A 25,227-nucleotide genomic window follows, 5' to 3' on the forward strand; every position below is an offset into this window, starting at 1 on the left:
AATGAGAATGCGTTCTGTATGGTTTTGATGAGAAAGGAAATCCTTTGAGTCTTGGTGCAGAAGGGAACAATGTATCTAAAATGCTGATTTTGAGAATTAAGGTGTTAATCTCCTTAGTGTAAATTTTATTTTATTCGATTTACTGAGATTTGATTGTAAAAGAAGAAAGGTTCAGTAAATGCAATAATCCGGAGTAAGTACTTAATGATAGCTTCTTGTATAAAGTTTCATTAATTCAGTGATTTATTCAACCATCTCCTGCAACAAGCCTGCTCAAAGTGGAGTGTAACGAAGACTGAGGGGGAGAAGTTCAAGCTTTGCCGCGGAAAAGAAAGGAGGGCTGTAAAAAATAAATTACCTACAGAACCAACAGACCTTGAGACAGCCCTGAAACAAACACTTAAGTTTTGCTTTGTTTTTTTCAACGTTAATATTTGATTGCACGCATGTAAACATGTCAAAGGTTTGTAGGCAAATAAACCCTTTCCAATTGTGTCACAGCACATTTCAACTCAATGCAGATAAAGCTCCTTCTTCATGTATTCTAAAAAAGGATGAGCTACTTTAAAAATATACTAATCGTGCATAAAAAATGTTGAACTTTGGACAGAAAAGTGAAAGTTACATTACCTTTTTTCTGCAAGTTTACCATTTTCATTCTCCAAAGTAACCACATAAAAAAGAAGGCTACAGGCGCAGGAAGCTAGAAACTTCTGAAGATTGTCACTAGGCAAACAAGATTGATCAACCAGTCTAGATGTAGCACGTAAAATGGATGCAGCCATGCTATCCGGTATTACACGAAAGTCAGCCTAGGAGACAAGGTGATCTGTTACAGTGTGTTATACGAATGCTAATTAGCAATAACAAAAGAAATTCCACCATAAAGAAATGCAAAGATGGTCAATATCACATGGAAAATTTGCATGCCGATTCATCATTCCAAGCAAACGCATTTTAACCATTGTATGTCAAAGATTTCTACATTTTTGTAGAGCCTCTGTAAAATACTTCCAACACGTTATAAGTAATAACTCATTAAAGGCGAATGCAAAATGTTAGCATAGGTATATTTAATTAAGTACAAGGTTCACTTGCTTCGAGGATATGGTAAAAAGAGTGGTAAGGGAGTAGGCCTAGAGTACATTTTATACACAAAAAATCACAAGCATGGATAGTTAAGCATGCCCAGTTCGAACCACTGCAAGAGCTGATTTACTCCTCTTAGTCATGGGACTCCTCCTTCCTCTGGCGAAAGTCTGAGGCTGCCTCTGGTTGAATAATGGTGTGGGACGGACCTTCACAGGCCACTTGTAAATGTGCTTTAAATCAAAGCCAAGCCATACAGGCAGAAGCAACGTTTGGCCAAAGGTGCTCTACTGGGGTGCCATAGGATGGTTAAGCCTTGTTGTTTATTTATGGTATTATGCCACAACAGTGAAACAACCTATTCGTAATATCCAGGCAGATAAAACAGTTAAAACATATTAAAACATGAATTAATCATGACGTATATACAAACTACATCTTCTAACAATACCCATGCAGTTATAAGCTATAAGTGCGAATCAACTGGTTTCTTATAGAGCAAAGAGGTTAAAGTAATAAGATTAATGAAAGATAGAGAGCTGCAGACTGAAACCAGGGTGGCCAGAAAGCCATTCCTATGACTATGCACTCATACTATTAAGATAAATATTGCAGAGAAGCAATTTGAGAGCAATAGTTGATCCAAAACAAAGTCACCCTGCAGCCTCAATACCTGTGGATGTTAAAAAGAAGCACAAATGCAAATTAAAAATCAGCAGTGGATAGAAAAGGGATGTGGTGAACATCGATCTTTTACAGAAGAGAATAATATGCCACAAGTTAGATGACTCACCAAAACCCGCCCTGGATGTAAATGCTGATCACGTTGCCAAAGTGACCTAAAGAAGGACATGGGCAAGTGATACAATCTAAATGTGTAACAAAAAGTCCCCCATTTGTGGGCATGGGTCCGATATAAGATGGTTTGTGCACAGTAATGAATGCAGCTTGGCATGTGAATGTAGGCTTTCGGCTCCAGGAGACAGAATAACCAACCCCATCTAATTCTGAAAAAACACTTTGGTTGACTATATGCTTTTGCCTGTTAAGAATGCCACAGATTCATGGCTCATACGTCCGATTATATTCCAGCTGGCTAATCAACGCACAGCTGTAGATTATATTGAATAGGCTAGTCCGTTTGTTAAAGCTGCCAACATCCAAGGAAGATGTTGACATCCCTATTTGCTGCATTCGAACACGCAACTCTTGCTGTATGATTAGGTTTTGTAACCTTTCATGCAGCATATACACGAGATGCAACAGCCCGATAAATTTCCGTCAGTTCTGCTCTGTAGCAAAAATTAACGTGGCCTTGCAGTTTCTCAATAGAAGACTAAGATAGAACCTTTAGTCTCAACGATGCTTCACAAAGGAGCATTAAGTGCACGGGTTCATTTTCACCTAAAACTGCACGCCTGCTCTTGGACCAGATGTTGTGGACCATAACTTGGTGAAGGACAAAACCTGTAGGGTTTCAAATCTGAACTTAAGGTACAGAGCCCATTCTCAGGAGGAAATATTAGGTAGAGAAATGGCACTCACGGAGGTTCTGGCTTCAATGACAAGTACATTGTCATAAGGGTATTTTTCTTGGTCTCATACTTTTGCCACATATAGGTCCAATAAGTCTTTTCGATTTGTAATGTTGTTTGATTCATCATGTCTGGTTTGAGCCAAAGATCTGCACAGTTTATGGACTTCAAGGCATTCTCAATGTGCTTGAACCAACATAAGTTACAGCAGTACCGACATCGCCTAAGGTCCTGCAAGGTCTTCCAATAAACCACAAAAGCTGGGGTAGTCCAGTTTCGAGTCCTATAACTTATGGGACAGAAAGCAATGAAGTCCACCAGAGATGTCATCCCAAACTCCTCTCTGAGAGTCGCCATCGACGTTCTGGGGCCTAGAGGTAATAAGCATCTCAAGGAGGTGTTATCCAATTTTTGCCGGGCCTGTAAATTTAGGTGTCCCCAAATTTCAGCACCATAAGAACAAGCTGCCACAGCTTTTGCTTTATATACGGTTAGTGCCGGCTTAATTAGAGGATTTCCACAGCTATTCAGGAATCTTTGTATTGCTCCAGCCTGTTGGGACAGTATAATGTTTGACTTATCAACTTGCGCTCCCAGTGGAGGTGATAATCTATCTTAAATTCCCAAACAGTCCTAGGTTTTGACCTGTTTGAGGAGTTCCCATTGGGTAAGATAAAGTTTATTTGCATAGTTTATAACAGCTACTGCATACAGCAAATAGTGATTCCTGCAATAATAGCAAGAAACACTCAAAAACACGCAAAACATACTGGTTACATTTATAAATATAAAGACCATATTAAAATGTTGGACTATGGAACATCTTATGTGCGAGTCCATTGATTACTTTATGCGGCTCGTTCCTTATTGAACTCGGTGTGGCCCATTCTGGTATTGTGCAAAGGAGAGCTTTTGTCATGGTTTCTGGGAGAAATACATTTTTGTACGCAGGAAATGCGTGTAACTTGGAATAAGGGGCGTCTCATTGAGTTATTGTTGGAAATAACCCTTTTTGCAGGGTTATCCCTAAAAGTTTTGCTTCTTCCTCCTATTTTTTCCTGACCTGCTGTTGTTGGTTTTAGGACTCTGGGCACGGTATCACTGCTGATCAGTGCTAAAGTGCATATGCTCTCTGGGTAAATTGTGTTATGGATTGGCGTTTCCATGATTGGCATATTTGATTTACTTGTCAGTCCCTAGTAAAGTGCACCGCCAGGGCTTGTAAATCGAATGCTGTTAGTGGGCTGCAGCACTGAATTGTGCCACCCACCCAAGCAGCCTGCAAATGTAACTCTGGCCTACCAATGCAGAACCTGTGTGCAGTCTGGTTCTGCCATGTCGACTTTGCAAGTGTACCCACTTGCCAGGCCCTAACCTTTCCTTTTCTGACATCTCAGTCACCCCTAAGGTAGGCCCAAGGTACCCCTGTGGGCAGGGTGCAGTGTATGTGAAAGGTAGGACATGCCCCAGTATGAGCGGCATGTCCAAATAGTGAATTACTGCTATTTTAGTTTTTTAACTATAGCAAGGCTACCTGTTCCCATAAGACAAAACGGGGAGTTTGTTTATAACATCTTATAAACATAATTGGCCCTGGGAACCAGGCAGAAAAATTAAGTTTAGTATACCTGAGCTCAGAATCTAAAGATGCATCTTTTGGTGAAGGTGTGTTAGACTTGGCATCTTTTAGCGTGTTTCCCGTGAGTTTTTGCTTTCTGACCTCCCGGTTTTGACTCTGTTTTTGCTGGCATAGTGTGTCTGCGCACTTTTCTCACCGCTGATCAGTGGTAAAGTGCAGGTGCTTCTGTGGTAACTTGTGTTATGGACTGGTGTTTCCATGACTGGATGTTTGATTTACTTGTTAGTCCCTACTAAAGTACACGGAGTGTGCCAGGGCCTGTGAATCAAATGCTACTAGTGGGCCTGCAGCACTAATTGTGCCATCCATGTGAGTAGCCCTGAAAAGGTCATTTAGACCCGCCATTGCGGAGCCTGCGTGAAGTTTGTAACTGCCATGTCGACTTGGCTAGTGCACCCGCTTGCCAGTCCCTCACCTTCCCTTTTCTTACATGTCAGCCACCCCTAAAGTAGGCCCCCCCAAGGTACCCCTGGGGGCCGGGTGCAGTGTATGTGAAAGGTAGAACATGCCCTGGTGTGTGCGGCATGTTCTGATAGCGAATTACGGCCAATTTAGTTTTTGGCCATTAAAAGGTTGCCTGTTCCCCTGGACAGAATGGGCGGTTTGTGTATAACATCTTTTAAATATAACTGGCACGGGGAATTGGGTAGGAAAGGAAAATGCTACTTACAAGTATGCATCTGTTCTTGGCATGTAGAGCTGCAGAGTTGTACACTTAGCATTAGATCGCCACCTGGTGTTGGGCTCGGATGATTGCATGTTGTTGTCGTCTTGGAAGAAGTCTTTGTAGTCACATGATAGGTGACTCCTCCCTTGGACGATAGAGCGCATGGGCATCGGCTCCAACCTTAGATTGTTTTTCACGATGATGGGAAATGATGGAGTTAGTAGAAGTAAAGAAAAAAGATGTCCATGCGTGTGCATCTAAGTAAGATAAAACTGGAACAGATACAGTTCCCGGGGAGGCGGGAGGGCGTGTACAACTCTGCAGCTCTACATGCCAAGAACAGATGCATACTGGTAAGTAGCATATTCCGTTCGAGGCATATGAGCTGCAGATTGTACACTTAGCAACGATTGTGCAGCCGTGTCTTCCCTAGCGGTGGTCGCTTGTATCCGTTGCAGCATACTGAAATAGTGTTTTAAGGACAGCTTGGCCTACTGCGACTTGCTGCTTGGCTTGCGCATCAACAAAGTAGTGTTTAGTGAAGGTGTGTGTTGTAGACCATGTTGCTGCTTTGCATATGTCCTCTAGGGGAATGTTTCCTAAGAAAGCCATAGAGGCTCCTAGTTGGCGTGTTGAGTGCGCTCTAGTAGGAACTGTTAATGTACATTTTGCTTTTTGATAACATATTTGTATACATTTTACAATCCACCTTGCAATCCCACCTTTAGAGATGGGGTTGCCTTTATGAGGTGGAGAGAAAGACACAAACAGTTGTTTTGTTTTCCTAAAAGACTTAGTCCTATCTATATAGTAGAGAAGAGCTCTTTTAACATCGAATGTTTGTAGAGCCCTTTCTGCCACAGAGTCTGGGTTTTGAAAAAAACACAGGTAACTCTACAGATTGGTTGAAATGAAAAGAAGTTATGACTTTAGGAAGGAATTTTGGATTAGTTCTTAAAACCACTTTGTTATGATGTAGTTGTAAAAATGGTTCTTGTATTGTAAATGCTTGTATTTCACTTACTCTTCTAAGAGAGGCAATGGCAATAAGGAAAGCTGTTTTCCACATGAGGAATTGCAGTTCACACTTATGTAAAGGCTCAAAAGGGGGTCCCATGAGTCTTGTAAGAACAACGCTTAGGTTCCATATTGGAGAAGGTGGACCCTGGGAGAGATAAATCTTTTTAATCCTTCCATAAATGCTTTAATATTAGGCACTCTGAAAAGAGACAGATGTTGTCTTTTTTGTAAATATGCTGCAATTGCTGCAAGGTGTAGGTGTATGGATGAATATGCCAAGTTACACCTTTGTAAATGTAAAAGGTAACAAATGATATTCTGGATGGAAGCATCCAGGGGATCAATTTGGTTATTGTTGCAATAAATGGCAAATCTTTTCCATTTAGCAGTATAACAAGCTCTGGTGGTAGGTCTCCTGGCCTCTTTAATAATGTTCATATAGTCTGGTGGTAGGTTAAGATAACCACACTCTAAGACTTCAGTAGACTAATCGCCAAATTCAGTTGATTTGTGTCTGGATGTTGGATGTCTCCATGGTTCTGCATTAGCAGGGATGGAGTCAGTCGTAGCTTTTGGTGTGGAACTAGAGATAGTTCTAGCAGTGTGGTGAACCACGGTTGACGTGCCCATGTGGGAGCTACTAGGATTAGTTTGAGAGACTGTTGTCCGAGCTTGCGAACTGCTAATGGTATCAGTGGTAGTGGCGGAAAAGCGTATGCAAATCTGCCTGACCAGTTCATCGATATCGCATTGCCCTTGGACAGCGGGTGTGGAAACCTGGCAGCAAAGGTTGGGCATTTTGCGTTTTTGTGTGTGGCGAACAGATCTATGTCTGGATGACCCCAATTGTGAAAGAATGGTTGAAGAACCTGCGGATGTAGTTCCCATTCGTGAATTTGTTGTGTCTGCCGACTCAACAGATCTGCTATCGGATTGTGAACTCCTGGAAGGTGCTCTGCCAACAGATATATGTTCTGTGGAATGGCCCATCTCCAAATGTTCTGTGCAAGCTGGGACAGTTGTAGAGAGTGTGCCCCCCCCCTGTTTTTGTATATAACACATGGCTGTCATGTTGTCAGTCCGGATCTAGACAGCTTTGTTCTGTACTAGTACTTGGAAAGTTTTGAGTGCTAAGAATATTGCTAGCAGCTCTAGATGGTTGATATGGAACAATTTTTGTTGACTGTTCCATTGTCCATTAGTTGTATGATGTAGGAGACGGGCTCCCCATCCTGTGAGGGGTGCGTCTGCTGTGAGCACTAGTTGTGGAACAGGTTCGAGGAACGGCCGCCCTTTTGTCAAGTTTTTGGTGTTCCACCACTGCAGAGAGCGATGTGTGCGGCTGTCTACAAACATCAGGTCTGTTAGTTGACCTTGAGCCTGGTTCCACTGTTGTGCAAGACATTCCTGTAACGGACGCATCTGTAGTCTTGCATATGGTACTATGAAGATGCAAGATGCCATCATGCCTATTAGTCTCATGAACACTCTGGCTTGCAGAGATTGTTGCTGTTGAAAGGCTGTGACTAAGGCTTGAATGCTCTGTATCCTTGCTGGACTGGAATACGCTAGAGCCGTAGACGTGTTTATTGTAGCCCCTAGATACTGATGTATGTGAGAGGGCTGCAGGGGCGACTTGGTGTAGTTGATTGTGAACGCTAAGTCGTGCAATGTTTGAATTGTCTGCTATGTGTGTTGGAACACACGGATTGGATGACTTGGCTTTTATGAGCCAATCGTCTAGATAAGGGAAGACATGTATTTGTTGTCTGCTGAGATGTGCTGCTACTACTGCTAGGCACTTTGTGAATACTCGTGGTGCCGTTGTCACTCCAAATGGAAGGACTTTGAACTGATAATGTTGTCCTTCCAGTACAAACCTTAGATACTTTCTGTGAGCAGGATGTATAGAAATGTGAAAGTAGGCGTCCTTCAGGTCTAGTGTTGTGAGGAAATCGCCTTGTTGCAGCAATGGGAGCACTTGTTGTAAAGTGATCATATGAAAATGATCTGATTGTATGTAATGATTGAGGGGCCTGAAGTCGAGAATTGGTCTTAGTGTCCCGTCCTTCTTGGGAATTAGAAAATACAGCGAGTAAACCCCTGTTCCTTGTTCTTGTAAAGGAACTATTTGTATTGCGTCTTTTTGTAGAAGTGACAGAACTTCTTGTTTGAGCAGAGTAAGGTGTTCTGTAGACATTGGACGTTGTCTGGGCGGTATGTGTGGAGGGGTTGCTGTAAGTTCTAGGCAGTAGCCATACTGGATAATCTGTCTTACCCACTTGTCTGTTGTGATGGACTTCCAGACAGGCAGGAATTGCGTTAATCTACCCCCCACAGGAGTGGAATGCTGTTGGGGGAGCAGAGGGAAGTCACTGTTTTGTGGCGGAAATGGTTTGATTACTGTGCTTACCCCAACCTCTTACTTTGTTGTTATTCCCTCTATATTCTCCTCTTAAATATCCCTTGTTAGAGGATGTTTGTGTGTTGGATTTGAAGGACGTTGTATTGTCTGCACCAGTTTGTTTGGAGCCCCCTCTATAGAAGGAGCGACGAACGGAACCTCTAGTTTGTGTGGACTGTAAAGCTCCCATAGATTTGGCAGTGTCTGTATCTTTCTTCATTTTTTCAAGTGCTGTGTCTACTTCTGGTCCAAATAATTGGTTTTGATTAAATGGTTGATTTAAAATGGTGGTTTGTACTTCCTGTTTAAACCCTGAAATGCATAGCCACGCATGTCTTCGAAGTGCGACACTAGTATTTACAGCTCTAGATGCAGTATCTGCTACATCTAGTGCGCACTTGATTGAGGCATTAGAAATAAGCTTGCCTTCTTGTATAAGATCATTTGTCGGTGTTTTATATTGGTCAGGTAGATGTTCTAGCAGTTTCTCTAACTGATCATAATGAGCCCTATCATATCGGGAAAGGAGGGCTTGTGTATTAGCTATACGCCATATGTTGGTAGCTTGCGCAGCTATTCTTTTGCCTGAGGCATCTATGACCTTGGATTCTTTGTCCGGTGGGGGTGCCTCGCCGGACGTTTGTGAGTTTGCTCTCTTCCTAGCATTTGACATAACTAGTGAATCTAATGGTAGTTGTCATTTAATGTAGGTTGGATCTGCAGGTGCAGGCCTATATTTTTTCTCAATTCTAGGGTTCAAAATTCTAGTACGTATCAATCAATCAATCAGGGGTTTGTTAAAGCGCGACTACTCACCCGTAAGGGTCTCAAGGCGCTAGGGGTGGGGGGGTGCAGGTTCCATTCCATCAAGGAGGGCGTCTGTCGAAGAGCCAGGTTTTGAGGTTTCTTGCGAAGATGGGGAGCGATGTTGTCTGTCTGAGGTGGAGCGGAAGGGCGTTCCATGCTTTGGCAGCGAGGAAGGAGAAGGAGCGGCCTCCTGATCTGGTCTTTCTGGTGCGGGGGACCACGGCGTAGGAGAGCTGGGCTGATCGTAGGGTCCTTTGGGGTGCGTGGAATTTGAGTCGGCTGTTCAGGTATGCTGGTCCGGTGCCGTGGAGGGCCTGTGTGAGCATCTTAAAGGTGATTCTCGCCTCGACGGGGAGCCAGTGGAGTGTGCGCAGGTGCTGGGAGATGTGGCAGTGTTTTGGCAGTTTGAGGACCAGTCTTGCGGCGGCGTTCTGGATGTTCTGTAGCTTGCGGATGAGGTTTTTGTTTATTTCGGCGTAGAGTGCGTTGCCGTAGTCGAGTCTGCTGGTGACCAGGGCGTGAGTGACTGTCTTTCGGTGTTCGAGGGGGATCCATTTAAAGGTCTTACGAAGGAGGCGGAGGGTGTGGAAGCAGGAAGATGAGACAGAGTTGATCTGGCGGTCCATTTTGAGCTCGGAGTCCAGGATGATTCCCAGGTTGCGTGCGTGGTCTGTGGGGGTTGGCGGGTTTCCGAGGGCGGTGGGCCACCAGGTGTCGCTCCAGGCGTCGGGGTTTGGGCCCATGATGAGTACTTCTGTTTTGTTGGTGTTTAGTTGTAGGCAGCTGTTTTTTATCCATTTGGCGACGGCTTCCATGCCTTCTCGAAAGTTGCATCTGGCGGTGTTGGGCTCGTTGGATAGGGAGAGGATGAGCTGGGTGTCGTCTGCGTATGACACGATGTTGAGTCCGTAGGTTCTGACGATGGGGGCAAGTGGAGCCATGCAGACGTTGAAGAGCGTCGGGCTGAGGGAGGAGCCCTGGGGGACTCCGCAGGTGGTAGGTGTGGGGTCCGAGAGGAATGGGGGGGGGGGGGGGAGTCTGACCCGCTGCATCCTGCCGGAGAGGAAGGAGCAGATCCAGTCGAGGGCCTTGTCCTGGATTCCTGCGTCATAGAGTCTGCGTATTAGGGTGCGGTGGGAGACTGTGTCGAACGCCGCTGATAGGTCGAGGAGGATGAGGGCTACTGTTTCTCCTTTGTCCAGTAGGGTGCGGATGTCGTCTGGGTGGTTTCCGTACTGTGGTTTTTTCTGAAGCCGGATTGGGAGGAGTCGAGGATGTTGTGTTCTTCAATGAATGTGGCAAGTTGGCTGTTGATGGCTTTCTCGATGACTTTCGCTGGGAACGGGAGCAGGGAGATGGGTCTGTAGTTTTTGAGGTCGGGGGTCCGCTGAGGGTTTCTTTAGGAGGGGGTTCACCTCGGCGTGTTTCCAGTCGTCGGGGAACGAGGCAGTCGCCAGGGAGCGGTTGATGGTGTGGCGGAGCATGGGTGCGATGGTGTCGGCGGCTCTGTTGAAGATGTGGTGGGGGCAGGGGTCCGTGGGGGCCCCTGAGTGGATTGACTTCATTGTCTTCAGTGTGTCTTCGGTGGTGAGGGCTGTCCAGTCATCAATCGCTGGTTTCCGGGTGTCGGGGGTGGTTGGTGAGGGTTCAGTGTGTTGGTTGTCTTCGTCAAAGTTGTCGTAGATGCTCTTGATTTCGTGGTGGAAAAAGGTGCTGAGTTTGTCGCAGAGGTCTTGTGAGGGAGGGAGGGATGTCGGTAGACTCGCTGGTGGGTTGGGCGAACTCCTTGATGATGCTGAAGAGTTCCTTGCTGTTGTGTGTGTGGGTGGAGATTCGGTCTTCAATCGCTTTTTTCCTCGTTTCTCTGATGAGTTGATGGTGGGCGTTGGTGGCGGCTCTGAAGTTGTTGTGGGCTTCTGTGGATTTGGTGTTTCTCCAGGCCTTTTCGAGGCGGCGGCATGTGCGCCTGGATTCTCGAAGTTCGGTGGTAAACCATCTGGCTTTCTTGGCTCGGGTATTGTTGTTTTTCTTGAGGGGGGCTATGGTGTTGGTGCTGTCCGAGATCCATCTATGCAGGGTTCGGGCTGCGGTGTTGGGGTCGTCGTTTTCCGCGATGGTTGGGGTGGAGTTGTTGAGTGAGGAGGTGAGCTGGTCGTCGGTGATTTTGGTCCAGTTTCTTTGTGGAAGCAGGTGCTGGTGTCTGTGGATGGTGGGTGTTCTGAAGGTGAAGTGGATGCAACGATGGTCGGTCCATGGGAGTTCGGTAGAGTGGCTGAAGGTGATGGAGTTTCCTGTAGTGAAGAGGGGGTCGAGGGTGTGTCCTGCTGAGTGCGTGGGCTCGGTCACGATCTGGCGGAGTCCAATGTTGTGGAGGTTGTCCAGGAGGCATGTGGTGTTGGGGTCCAGTTGATTGTCGAGGTGGAAGTTGAGGTCTCCCATGTACTGCATTTGCCATTTTACACGTGCTAAATCACATATTGACCTCGATTCCATGTAATGCTCTGATCTTCCATTTTGTTGCATCGCACTTCCATTTTGTGCTGCCTTGACCTGGAGTTACATTTCAACAGTAACATAAACATGTTTTTCACGTAAACCAGTGCAAGCAGGTGCGAGGCATCTCGTGAGGATGACTCGTGAGGTTATGTTGTACCTTCAGAGTGTTTTCCTGCATTCCATACTTATCTCTAGAACATAGGGAGGATGGCCGTGCAAGTCTCCAAGGCCGGAGAATGGGAAAGGAATGTCTTTTGCCTCGGCCCTGCCCAAAACAGAATCTGGCCAGGTCGGGGTGGGTCTGATGTAGAGATGAGGCCAGCACCTGCAAATAGATGGGCGAGAGCGCCTGCTAGAGGCTTCTCGAACATATTGATTTAAACTATAAAAAGCGGTGCCTGTGGGGTGGAGCTCAGGAACTCAGTCTTGGAGTGGACGCACTCGCGGGACAACTTTGGTGCCCGAAGAGATTACTCCCTGAGCTGCCGGTCTACGGGGTTCCCGACTTGGTGTTCAGTGCTTGGCCAGGGATGTTGAAGTCTCCGGTGCTGCAAATGAATCTGGTGAGGTGCTTTGTACATTAACTGTTTATATACCTGTATTCACAGTTTCATATTTATGTATATAGTGTGGTGTATTCATTGTCTATTGCCTTTCACTCTGTGCTTAAGAATTCATTGGCTTCAGTGATTTATTGCCTTTGCCTACCATATTAATAAAAGCTCATTTTTACCTCCAGTGGAGTGTTGAGTAAGTGGTGTGCGTAAGTTCAGATTACGCAAGTGGGCAAAGCAATACATTTTGGCGTAGTCGGTGGCAGGATACGTAAATTACGCGGGGAGGAACATGTTTAAAAAGACGAAAGGTGGTTCTGGTTCTTTGGCACCGAGTGAAATCCCTTTAGCCTCCATGCAAATTCCTGGATGGGAGGCGACGCCTTACTCCGCGCTGGCGCGTGAGTATTCTAAAAGCTCAGGATTAAGTGAGAGCTGGTTTGACTGTCTGGGCGAAGGAACACCAGAAGAGGTTTTAAATTGTTTACAGAAGATTCCTGCGGAGAAAAGTAAAGAGTTATGTACAGTGGGGCGCAGAGGTTGGGTTTTATTGCATGCCTACCGTCAAGTTTTTGACAAAGGTTTATCTCTGCAGCGGGAACAGTTGGGTTTAGAAAAACAACTTGTTGAAGCTAAGAATATTTCTACGATGCTATCCTGTCAGAATAAGTTATTACAAGATAAGTTAGAAACATATCAGACGATAGCAGAGCGGGCTGCAGTTCGTGTTGCTGAATACAGATATAGGAAGAGGAGAGGCAGAGTGAGTAAACGGAAGGTTCATTTAGCGATTGCCAAAGCAGGTTTAGATTTTGACCCTTCAACTTGGGACAGCAACATCTGGGAATCGTCAGAATTCTCCTCAGAAGGAGAGCAGCCCTTGCAAGTGGAGGGAAGAGACGAGCAAGGAAAAAATGCTAAGAGAGTGGAAGCACAGCCCATTCTAAGACGTAAACTTCAGATTGCTCCAGGGAACCCGGATGGAGTCATGTTAAATAGTTTGGAGGATTTTACACAGCAAGAGATAAGTGACCTTTTAGCGAGGTTTAGACAGAAGCCTGGTGAGACGCTATTAGCTTGGATGGTGCGCCTCTATGATCACGGCGCTTCTGGGGTCATGTTAGATGAGGGGGATGCTGCCAAATTTTGTACTCTCAGTACTGATCCCACTGTGCAGGGATACTTTCGGACTTTTCATGGTGATGATCAAACTACTCTGTTGCATTTAGCTGCCCGGGGGTGTGGCCATAGGTACCCCACAGATTCAGATTGGCCTGGGAATGAAAAACCATGGTTCGCCCTAAGAGATGCATCACAAAGAATTAAGGAGGAGGGGATGAAGCTAGCTGTTCTTGTAGGTGAGGCGCATAATTTGATGTGTCAGTTAATGACTGTGTCAATGCGGAACAAAATTATTCGTTTGGCGCCCCCTGCATACAAAGCGGTGATAATGACTTTGCTAATTAATCAAACTGGCAATACCATAGGAGAAGTAGTCGAGTCAGTCCGTGAGCTGGGAGAGCTTGGGGAATGGGCCAAGCCAGACAGGGCTTCGCGCTCAGAGTCCTGTACTGATAACAACCGAGTGACCAGACGTGATATGTTTTTGGCGCTGTTAAAGGATGGGGTGTCAAGAAGTGAGATTGATGGTATTGAGACCAAAAGTATGTTGGAGATGTACCGTAAGCGAGGACTGGATAGGAAGGAGGGGAGTAGGCATGTGAATAGAAAAGATAACAAGAAAGTGAGTCGCAGGGAATCAGAGCCTGAGGAGAAGCCTGAAAAAGCAGGTCAAGAGAGAGAGAGAGAGAGAGAGAGAGAGAGGGAATCTCATGTGAGAGTGACAAAAGAGAAAGGTTGGGTCAGAGAAGGCACATATTCAGAGGGGGACCAGGGTGAGGAGGAGCTGTTCCCCGAGGGTTACCCCACATTTCATTCAGATCTGCGCCGGGACCTGCGCCGGGCAGATGCAGAACTGCGCAGGCGAAAATTAGATTAGGAAATTGGCCAAGCTCCGGTGCAGGGATGGGCTCGCAAAGATAATAGACCACATGTGAGGGTTGAAATCTATTGGAAAAATAGAAATGTTCAGGAGGTGCGGGCTTTGCTAGACACTGGAGCAGAGGCCACATTGATACATGGTAATCCACGGAAATTTAGAGGACAATTTTTTACTATCACAGGTTTGGGAGGACAGGAAACACCAGCAGTGCAAACGGTAATTCAAATGAAAATTGGCAGACTTCCCAAAAGAGCATAAGCTGTTTTGATTGTGCCTATTCCTGAGTACATTATTGGCATTGACATTCTGAAAGGTATGACCCTATACTTAGATGACGGATGCTATCAGTTTGGGTCAAAGCAGTACTTCTCGGTGGCTGCTGTGAGGGTGGGACGCTTGAAGATTCCCCCAGTGAAGGTGGCCCAAGCAACAAAAGTGGTTCACATAAAGCAGTATAGGATTCCAGGGGGACATGATGAGATTACCGCAACCATTCAGGACTTGGTGGAGGCGGGGGTGGTGAGACCAATCACCACGGCGTGGAATAACCCCGTGTGGCCCTTGCGCAAGCCTGACGGAAGCTGGCGCATGACAGTTGATTACCGCGAGCTTAATAAGCATACGCCCCCGTTGACAGCCGCGGTCCCAGACACCATCACTTTGATTGAGAAAATTCAGAAACACAATGGGACCTGGTATGCGGCACTTGATATTGCCAATGCTTTTTTCACAATTCCAATTGCCCCTGAGTGCCAGGAACAATTTGCGTTCTCATGGGCTGGTAGGCAGGACTCGTTTCAATGTCTTCCTATGGGGTATTTACATAGCCCCACGATCTGTCACCGGCTGGTGGCAGAGCATTTGGACGAGGTGTCAATCATTTCTGGAGTACAACTTTGTCATTACATTGATGATGTGTTAATTCAAGGAGAAACCCAAGAACAGGTGCAGGCTCAACTAGACCGAGTGGTAGAGCACTTGCAAAGCAAAGGGTGGGTGATTAACCCCGAGAAGGTGCAGGGACCCTCTCAGAGTGTGAAGTTTTTAGGCATTCAGTGGCATCAGGGACACAGGGAAGTGCTGCCACAAGTCAGGCAAAAGATCAAAGAGTTTGCAGTGCCAAAAAACAGGAAGGAAGCGCAGCGCTTCATTGGATTGTTTGGTTTTTGGAGACAATACATTCCCCATTTGAGTCAGATTTTGGCCCCTCTGTACAAGGTAACGCGGAAGAATCATGAGTTTGAGTGGGGTGAGGCACAGCAACAGTCGTTTGAGTCAGCGAAGGAGGCTATACAGCGTGCCTTGGATTTATGGCCCATACGAGAGGGAAGCATTGATTTAAATGTAACTGTCCAGGATCAGTATGCAACCTGGAGCCTGTGGCAAAAGCAGGGGAGACAGAAAGTGCCCCTGGGGTTTTGGACAAAGAAATTACCTGATGCTGGAGAGCGGTACACTCCTTTTGAGAAGCAGTTGTTGGCATGTTATTGGGCTCTGGTGGATACCGAGCAGTTGACCCTAGGGCACAATGTGTTTTTGAGACCTGAGATACCGATCATGCAATGGGTGATGAGCTCACCCAAGACACACAGAATTGGGCATGCACAGGAGGCTAGTGTCATAAAGTGGAAGTGGTACATACAAGACAGAGCGCGAGTTGGTCCTAAGGGTACCGCCGTGCTGCATGAGCAAGTGGCACAGACTCGTGTAGCAGATGCAGAAATGTTGCAAGATGTACCTAAAGTGCGAGAGTCCCCGGTGAAATGGGGTGGGCCTTTTTCAGAGTTGTCCGCGGAGGACAAAAAGCATGTGTGGTTTACAGATGGCTCAGCCAGATATGTGGGGACCAAGAGACATTGGAAGGCAGTGTCATATAATCCGGTGACCAAAAAGTTGTTGTCAACTACTGGAGAGGGAAGAAGTAGTCAGTTTGCAGAATTGTATGCTGTTTACCAGGCATTAAAGCAAGAGCTCCCTGGTACATGTCACATTTACACTGATTCATGGTCTACCGCCAATGGGTTAGCCACTTGGCTTCCCACATGGCATGCTCACAATTGGATGATTCACAATAGAGAGGTTTGGGGAAAGGAGTTGTGGCAGGAAATTTGGGAATTGTTGTCCCAGAGTACAGTTACGGTTTATCATGTCGATGCTCATTGCCCGACTGACTCACTAGAGCGTTGGTGCAATTCCTTTGCAGACCAAGAAACGAAGATTCATGAAGCGGAGGTGGAGACGCAGGATTCTGACTTGGTGGGCATGGCTAAATGGGCGCACCAGAAAAGTGGACATTTGGGCGAGCGAGCCACTAGCAGGTGGGCTGAAAGTAGAGGGATGTATATTCCCCTTGATTTGATTAAGACTGCAATCATTCACTGTCCTGTTTGTCAGCATACTCAGCACAGACCAGTTCCACAGGTAGTGAGAGGCCAGCTAGGCAGAGGTAAGTTACCAGGGCAGATATGGAAATTGATTTCATCGGGCCAATGCCAATGAGTCGAGGATGTCAGTACGCATGCACGGTGGTGGATACCTATTCTGGCTATCTCATCGCCTTTCCATGCAAGAGAGCAACCCAGTCTAACACTCTGAAAACGTTGAATTTGTTGATCTTGTATTACGGAATTCCATTGCAGGTCCAAAGTGACAATGGGTCACACTTTAAAGGAAAGATGGTGCAAGATTTTTGTGTGCAGCATAACATTGAATGGATCTATCACATACCCTATTACCCACAGGCAGCAGGTTTGATTGAGAGAATGAATGGTTTGCTGAAAGAGCAGTTGAAAAAGTTGTCTGATGGGTCATTGAAGGGGTGGAGGGATCACTTGCCTGATGCATTGCAGATTTTAAACAACCGACCTCTTGCTGATGCAGAGACTCCTTTGATGCACATGTTGACCCCATCTTTGCAGATTAAGCCCCATGTGGCCACAAAAACGATTCTGTATTGGGAGACAGCTCCCGGAGCTTTGGCTCCATATCGTGCCACACCAGAAGCACCGGTCTTGATTTACATGCCGTGAAACTTTATCGATTGCAACCCCGAGACATTACCTTGATTGAGACAGGAATTGGAGTTCAAATTCCCCCAGAGCATTTCGGGCTAATCGCCCCTCGATCTGGGTTTGCCCTTAAAGGCATCCAGGTTTTGGGAGGGGTGGTTGATGCCGATTACCAGGGGGAGATCAAAGTTATCCTATTGAACAGTGGAAACAATGATCTGATTGTGCAACCCGGTGACCGTGTTGCCCAAATGGTCATCATGCCGGTTTATGGAGGAAATGTCATGAGGGGGACCGCCCCAGCCCTTCTAACTGTGCGAGGAAAGGGCGGGTTCGGATCTACTGACAAGAACCCAGGGGCGAAATTGTGGGTGGAGTCCCCAAACAAACCTCCTGAACCTGCAGAATTGATCGCTAAAGGCAAGGATAACATCCTAGTCATCATGAAACCCGGACAGGAAAAGTGGGAAAATGTACCTGCTGAAAAATGTTATTTGCGAGAGTGATTATACCAGTATGTTTTCTGTTTCTAGATCACAGTATGGCTTGCCGCTGCGATGCTTGCGCGGTGTGGTCGGTGTTTGGGCGTGTCCGGAGGGGTCCGGGAGGGCCCGGGGATGCGGAAGGGGATCAACCGCCCGAGTCGGATGACAGCATTGTTGCAGCAACCTGATAACATCTGGACCTACTTGGCCGGGAATGTGCTGAACACTTCCCACTTCTGTATGAGAAATCTTCAAAGTACAGCTGATATAATATCCACCTGTCTTGTCGCCGTCCCTACCCCTGCACAGGTGCTTCTGCACATTTTCAACCAAACTAACTTTGATGGGGTAGTGGAGGAAAGTGATGTTCAAACACATCTGAGTCTTTATGAGTACTGACGCTTTTGCCCGGAGGTTACAGATAGCCTCTGGAGGAACATGACAAGTATTGTAACCTACAATATCTCTTCTGGAGACGTTTGCTATCAATTAACTTGTGACCCTACCAAGATTGGCAAGTGTGACCAATTAAAACTGGAGAAGAGCAAACAATTGACCCCTGATCAACAAACATTATGTCAGTCACGACAGGACAGTTTTTGTAGTAATGTTACCAATTATATGATTTGTAATCACACCGTATTAGCTGCTAGCCATGTTAATCATGTGAAATTACCTAAAGGATGGTTATTCTCGTGTGGTAATATTTCATACACTTATATACCAGCTAACATAACTGGAGGACCTTGTGCCTTATCACGATTAAGTCTTATGCTTTTTTCCCATGCATTCTGTTACACGTATTCGCTCTTCTAGAGCTGCTTTTCAATTACCTGAGGATTGTGACTATGATATTGATTTGCTATCCAGAACAGAATATACAAGTTTGGCTCTGTCCATTGTAGGAGTGCCAGGACTGTCCGTTTATAATGCCAGAACAGTTGCTAAGCTTGCCTGTTTAATTGTGAAGAACCTCAATCACACTTCTGCTGCTTTAGCTGAATTATTATTAGATGTTCAAGGAACAAGAAAAGCTGTTTTACAAAATAGAGCAGCAGTAGACTATTTGCTGCTAAAACATAACCACGGTTGCGAGGACTTTGATGGGCTCTGTTGTTTTAATTTATCTGATCATTCTACATCTATCCATGCACATATTAATGCTTTGAAAGATTTAGTAAAAGGGGTTACCCAAGACGTTGACCAAGGATGGTGGGATTGGTTGTTTGGGTGGCTGCCTAATTTTGGACAGCTTCGGTATATCTTGGGTGTTATCATAGTCATTATTTGTGTTTTTATCTCATTATGTTGTTGCATTCAATGCATTCCTAATCTTTTCTCCCTTTTTCGTCCCAGATCCATGGTATTTAGACCAATGGGGTATGATGGGTGAATCGAAGGTCAAGGGGTGGAATGTACTGCATTTGCCATTTTACACGTGCTAAATCACATATTGACCTCAATTCCATGTAATGCTCTGATCTTCCATTTTGTTGCATCGCACTTCCATTTTGTGCTGCCTTGACCTGGAGTTACATTTCAACAGTAACATAAACATGTTTTTCACGTAAACCAGTGCAAGCAGGTGTGAGGCATCTCGTGAGGATGCCTCGTGAGGTTATGTTGTACCTTCAGGGTGTTTTCCTGCATTCCATACTTATCTCTAGGACATAGGGAGGATGGCCGTGCAAGTCTCCAGGCCGGAGAATGGGAAAGGAATGTCTTTTGCCTCGGCCCTGCCCAAAACAGAATCTGGCCAGGTCTGTCTGGGTGGGTCTGATGCAGAGATGAGGCCAGCACCTGCAAATAGATGGGCGAGAGTGCCTGCTAGAGGCTTCTCGAACATATTGATTTAAACTATAAAAAGCGGTGCCTCTGGGGTGGAGCTCAGGAACTCAGTCTTGGAGTGGAAGCACTCGCGGGACAACTTTGGTGCCCGAAGTGATTACTCCCTGAGCTGCCGGTCTACGGGGTTCCCGACTTGGTGTTCAGTGCTTGGCCAGGGATGTTGAAGTCTCCGGTGCTGCAAATGAATCTGGTGAGGTGCTTTGTACATTAACTGTTTATATACCTGTATTCACAGTTTCATATTTATGTATATAGTGTGGTGTATTCATTGTCTATTGCCTTTCACTCGGTGCTTAAGAATTCATTGGCTTCAGTGATTTATTGCCTTTGCCTACCATATTAATAAAAGCTCATTTTTACCTCCAGTGGAGTGTTGGAGTTTCTATGTGAGTAAGTGGTGTGCGTAAGTTCAGATTACGCAAGTGGGCAAAGCAATACACTCCCAGCAGGGTGTAGTTGGTGGATGCGATGGCCTGCGGGGAGATAATGTCCGTGATGGAGTTGGCGAAGGGTCCGCGGGGTCCAGGGGGTCGGTAGATGAGGGTTCCTCGGAGGGCGGCGGTGGGGCTGGCCAGTATCTTGAAGTGAAGGTGTTCCATCAGTTCTGTGGACTCGTCAGGGAGTGTGCTCAGGCGGAGGCTGGATTTGTGGACGATGGCGATTCCTCCTCCTGGGTGAGTCGGGCGGTCCTTCCTGGAGATCTTGTATCCTTGGGGGATGGCGATGGCGATGTCCGGTTCCGAGGTGGTGTTGGTCCGGGTTTCGGTGAAGAATGCTACGTCCGGGGTGGTGCTGTCAAGTAGGTCCCAGATTTCGGTGGCGTGTTTGTGGAGGGATCGGACGTTGAGGAGGATGCATTGCAGGGTCTTCGGTTCGGTTGTGTTCTTGTAGGCGGGTTGTGCTGGATCCGTGTTCTTGGCGGTGCTGCAGGTGTGCCGGCAGCGGTGACAGCTGAAGGGTCCATGGGTGTCGGCTGGTGATGCTAGCTTGCAGTTGTTGTTGCAGCCTGGGTTGAGTGCGTGGAGTGCTGCTGGGTCGTAGCGTTGGCGGGGCGGAGGTCCAGGGTTCCTGGTGCTGGTCGCGGATGGGTCGCAGAGGCCGCGCAGTGGCCGCTATTAAGTAGGGGTCGGGAGGGCTGGACAGCTGGGAGGCGGGAGCGGGGAGGGGAGCTGGATTGGGCCGGTCGCGCTGGGGGGGGGGGGGGGGGGGAGGGGCCTTGGGGGCAGCAGCGGCGGGGAAGGTAAAGCGAGGAAAGAAGGGATAAAGAAAAAGGGAAAATAAGCGGAAATAAGGCACAAAAGAGCAGAGATGCAGAAAAGAGCAGAAAGGTGAAAGATAGAAAGGGTAGAAAAACGAGTGAAGGAGCAGAGGGAGAGAAAGGGAAAATGGGCAGAAATAAGGCGCAGAGGTGCAGAAAGGTGAAAGATAGAACGGGTAGAAAAAAACGAGAGAAAACGAGTGAAGGAGCAGAGGGAGAGAAAGGGTAAATGGGCAGAAATAAGGCACAAAAGAGCAGAGATGCAGATAGGTGCAGAAAGGTGAAAGATAGAAAGAGTAGAAAACCGAGTGAAGGAGCAAAGTGAGAGAAAGGAGACAGAGGTCCACTGGACCACCAGGGATGAGGCGCAGGGAAACCTGTGGGTGGAGGAGGGCCTCGATTACCAACACTCAAGAGTGCAGGGGCAGGGGCACCTCACTTAATGGTGAAGCTGCGAGGGTGGGAGAGCAATTTCACTGACAATGAGTCAGTGGTCTTGCTCGCCTGTCCCCGGAGTGGCCGCCATTAAGTAGGGGTCGGGGAGGGCTGGACAGCTGGGAGGCGGGAGCGGGGGGGGGGGGGAGCTGGATTGAGCTGGTCGCGCTTGGGGGGGGAGGGGCCGCGGCGGCAGCAGCGGCGGGGAAGATAAAGGGAGGAGAATAGGGATAAAGAAAAAGGGAAAATAAGCAGAAATAAGGCACAGAAGAGCAGAGATGCAGAAAAGAGCAGAAAGGTGAAAGATAGAAAGGGTAGAAAAACAAGTGAAGGAGCAGAGGGAGAGAAAGGGAAAATGGGCAGAAATAAGGCACAAAAGAGCAGAGGTGCAGAAAGGTGAAAGATAGAAAGGGTAGAAAAAAAACGAGAGAAAACGAGTGAAGGAGCAGAGGGAGAGAAAGGGAAAATGGGCAGAAATAAGGCACAAAAGAGCAGAGATGCAGAAATGTGCAGAAAGGTGAAAGATAGAAAGAGTAGAAAACCGAGTGAAGGAGCAGAGTGAGAGAAAGGAGACAGAGGTCCACTGGACCACCAGGGATGAGGCGCAGGGAAACCTGCGGGTGGAGGAGGGTCTCGAATACCAACACTCAAGAGTGCAGGGGCAGGGGCACCTCACTTAATGGTGGAGCTGCGAGGGTGGGAGAGCAATTTCACTGACAATGAGTCACAGTACAGGGTCTTTAAAATTTTCTGGAGCATGTTTAATGACCCCTTTGATCATAGGAAGAATTTTAACAGATCTTTGCGATTGTTCAAATGTGTCTAATAGAAAATCTTCCTCTGCCTCATCAGAATGCATAGTGACCCCATGGCAAATGGCAGCTCTGTTCAATAGGTGCCCAAAACCAATGTTATCCTCTGGGGGAGAAGGTTTTGATGGGTATGTCTGTGGGTCAGGAATATCTGGTGTATCCTGTGGGTTTGGGTACTCCCAGTGTGTATCATCTATAGGGAAAGGGAAAGGCTCATCTGGGTCTATCCCTCTTCCTAAACTATACTCATCATCATTTTGAGGTGAGTGTGAGGATAAAGGAGGAGAATGTGTAGGAGACATCTGTGGTGAATTGTTAAGAAGAGCAAGTGATGAAGGAGAAGGAAGTATAGGGGAAGAAGGGTGCATAGGGGATGTGGCAGAGTCCTTCTTCTTGGCAGGAACCACAGGTGTGGGTGTTTCATCTGCCTTCCTTTTCTTGTGTGGTGTAGTGGACAAATGACCTGTTTTTGGGTCAATGTAGATCTTCTTTTGCAGAGGATCTGGCTGAAAAAGTTCTTCTCCTTGTGGAACCTTTGTCGGCGCCGATTTTTTCGGTACCGGACGTGGTTGCCGTTTGTCTTTAGCCTTAGGAGTTGTCACAGTGTCCTTTGGAGTAGTTTTCGGCACCAAAGGTGTTGTTTTCGGTGTCGTAGGCTGTTTCGAGGGCATTGACGCGTCGGAATCAGGCCTTGTCGGTTTCGGCACAGAAGATGGTGTCTTCGGAGTGGAAGCTGGTCTCGTCGCCTTCGAGGCGTTAAACGCTGGCTTCGTACCCTTGTTTTTAGAAGTCGGAGCCGAGACTTCTTTTGTTTTCGGTGCCAAGGGAGCTGGTGGGATCGGCACGTGCGGCTTGCTTGGTACCGAGCTACCGGGAGGCTTAGTTATTTTCTTCGGAGCCGGGCTCAATAGCGGGGCTATCGAAGTGGTTTTCCGGTCGCGACTGGGCCCGGAGGCAGAGTGTTGACCATTGCCTTCGGTCTGGGTGCTGTGTGTGGTGCAGGGGTAGTAGTACTCACGTGCTGACCCGATGGTATGAAGTCATCTAAGTCGCCTGACTCTGATACGATTTGGAGATCATCAGAATCTTTTTCAGGTACGAGCGGAACCTCCTCGTCGAAGATGTCCACCGGTTCCAGAGCTGATCTCTGCATGTCGTGTCCACGGGCCCTCTGATCTCTGATGGTTTTCTTGGGTCGAAAGGACGCGCAGGCTGTACAGCTGGATTCGTCGTGTTCTGGCGATAAGCAGAGATTGCAGAGCTCGTGGTGGTCACTGCGTGGAAACTTTGCTCCACACCCGGGGCATCTCTTGAATGGTGTCCTTTCCATGAGGTGTAGGCCTCACGGCATGGATAGGCCCAATGGCCCGCGTCAACGACCGGAATGGAGCTGATGGAGTCGAGACGATGTTAGTCGGTATCAAAATTAGTTTGGAGAGTTTTGGGAAGTTTTTTGTGCTTCGAAGTGCTGGGAAAGTGTATTTCTAGCCGGAGCGGAAAACTTTCATCCGAACCCAGTGCCGGAAAAAAACAATCTACGGATGGAGCCGATGCCCATGCGCACTATCGTCCAAGGGAGGAGTCACCTATCTTGTGACTACAAAGACTTCTTCCAAAACGACAACAACATGCAATCATACGAGCCCAACACCAGGTGGCGATCTAATGCGAAGTGTACAATCTGCAGCTTATATGCCTCGAACATACAGTTTAGCATGCCTGAACTCAGAATCTAAAGATGCATCTTTTCGTGAAGGTGATGTTTACATTCTGTGTTTGAAAATACCACTTTTAGAAGGTATGTATTTTCTTGCTCAGTCATCCTGTGTGCCTCTGCTGGAATGTGGATTGCCTGTCTGGGTTTTAGATGACAGAAGGCTGGGGAGCAGGAGTGGCTGCAGATGGTCTAGGTGGGTCAGGAAATGGCTGAATAGTCCTGGGCTGCAATTGGGGATGGGGGAGAAGATTTCCTTGCACCTCATAGGGCCTGGTCTGCCTCTGACCATGCCACCTCCACCTCCTGCCAGGAAGTCACACCAGAGAAGGCAGAACTGGTTCTGGCTGAGCACAGACACTATCTGCCTAAGAGATCAAAGGATTTTGGGATATAAATATTGGGGTCTAGACCCCTGAACTTTAAAACTCTTTTGGACCAAGAAGACTGCCAAGAAGAAGAGCTGGAGAAGCTGTGAGGACGAACTACCACTTTGCTGTGTTGGCCCGCAGTGGCTGCTTTTGTCTTGGGCAGTGAAAGGACTACTTTTGTGAGTTTCTCCAAGGGCTTGAGGTAGAGCTTGCCCACTGTTCAGGAAGTCTCAGGAACAGCTAAGATTTCAAGCTCTTCTGCCCTCAGCACTGGGGACTGTGTGTTTTGCGCTGCAACAGAAATACAACCCGAAGAAGTCTACGACATCGCTACCGACTCGGTGTCCTGAAGGCACTGCCGCAACTCGACCCTGGTCTCATCGACAACACCTGTTGACGCCGCAACCGAGCCGCTGCTCGCACCGCGACCTGTGGGCACCGCTTTGCTTCATGACGATGGCTTGGTTTCCCCGATGCCGCCGCCCCATGCTGAAATCTACGCCACTTCTTGCACCGCGGTTTGAGAGCACTGCTCGTAAAGTTACACGACGCACCACCCACTCTCACACCGCAGCCTTGGCCTACCGACGCCGGCGCCTTCGAGTCCAGTTCGTTAGCTGACGACAGCACTTCAGCAACGATGACAACGCTGCTTGCACGGTGACCTGCCAGCACCGCGAAGAGCGCCGCATTCACTTCGCACGGCGACCATGGTCTCAACGACGACGCCATCTGATGCCACAACCGAGCCGCTGCTCGTACCGCGACCTGAGGGCACAGCACGCTGCACTTCGCACCGCAGCACCTGACCCCTACGCTCCTGACTTCAACAGAGAGGAGATAGATCTGCAACGCGTGTGACTTCGAGGGCCCCGGCAACTCCTGCACCGACCTCTGGAATGGCCGCCTGCGGATGCCGTGCTTTTGAAAGCTCAACGAGAGGTCGCCGGCGCCCTCCATTTCTAAAAGGTACTGTTTGCGGGTCTTCCCGACACCGTAGCAGGCCCGCACCGCCACGGTCAGCCAGAACTGTGTGGCTTTATTTGTCCACGATGCCGTGATAGCCCGGACAAAGCTATCGAC

General features: G+C 47.5%; 1 protein-coding gene and 1 pseudogene across 4 annotated transcripts in view; one reads left to right on the plus strand and one right to left on the minus strand.

Moving 5' to 3' along the window:
- The window catches only part of TEX10 (testis expressed 10), a 576,299-nt gene that overhangs the window by 76,789 nt on the left and 474,283 nt on the right, over positions 1-25,227 (minus strand). For all 3 annotated transcript variants that reach the window (XM_078687684.1, XM_078687682.1, XM_078687685.1), the window contains one exon: positions 631-812. In XM_078687684.1, the coding sequence (XP_078543810.1) occupies positions 631-812 (182 nt within the window). The remainder of the gene's footprint in view (positions 1-630; positions 813-25,227) is intronic.
- LOC144829000 (uncharacterized) lies at positions 12,089-19,232 on the plus strand (annotated as a pseudogene). Its single transcript, XR_013610578.1, has 2 exons — positions 12,089-12,220; positions 17,755-19,232. The product of XR_013610578.1 is annotated as an uncharacterized LOC144829000 (transcript).

The sequence above is a fragment of the Lissotriton helveticus genome, chromosome 4_1 (assembly GCF_964261635.1).
Source record: "Lissotriton helveticus chromosome 4_1, aLisHel1.1, whole genome shotgun sequence".
Taxonomy (NCBI): Eukaryota; Metazoa; Chordata; class Amphibia; order Caudata; family Salamandridae; genus Lissotriton; species Lissotriton helveticus.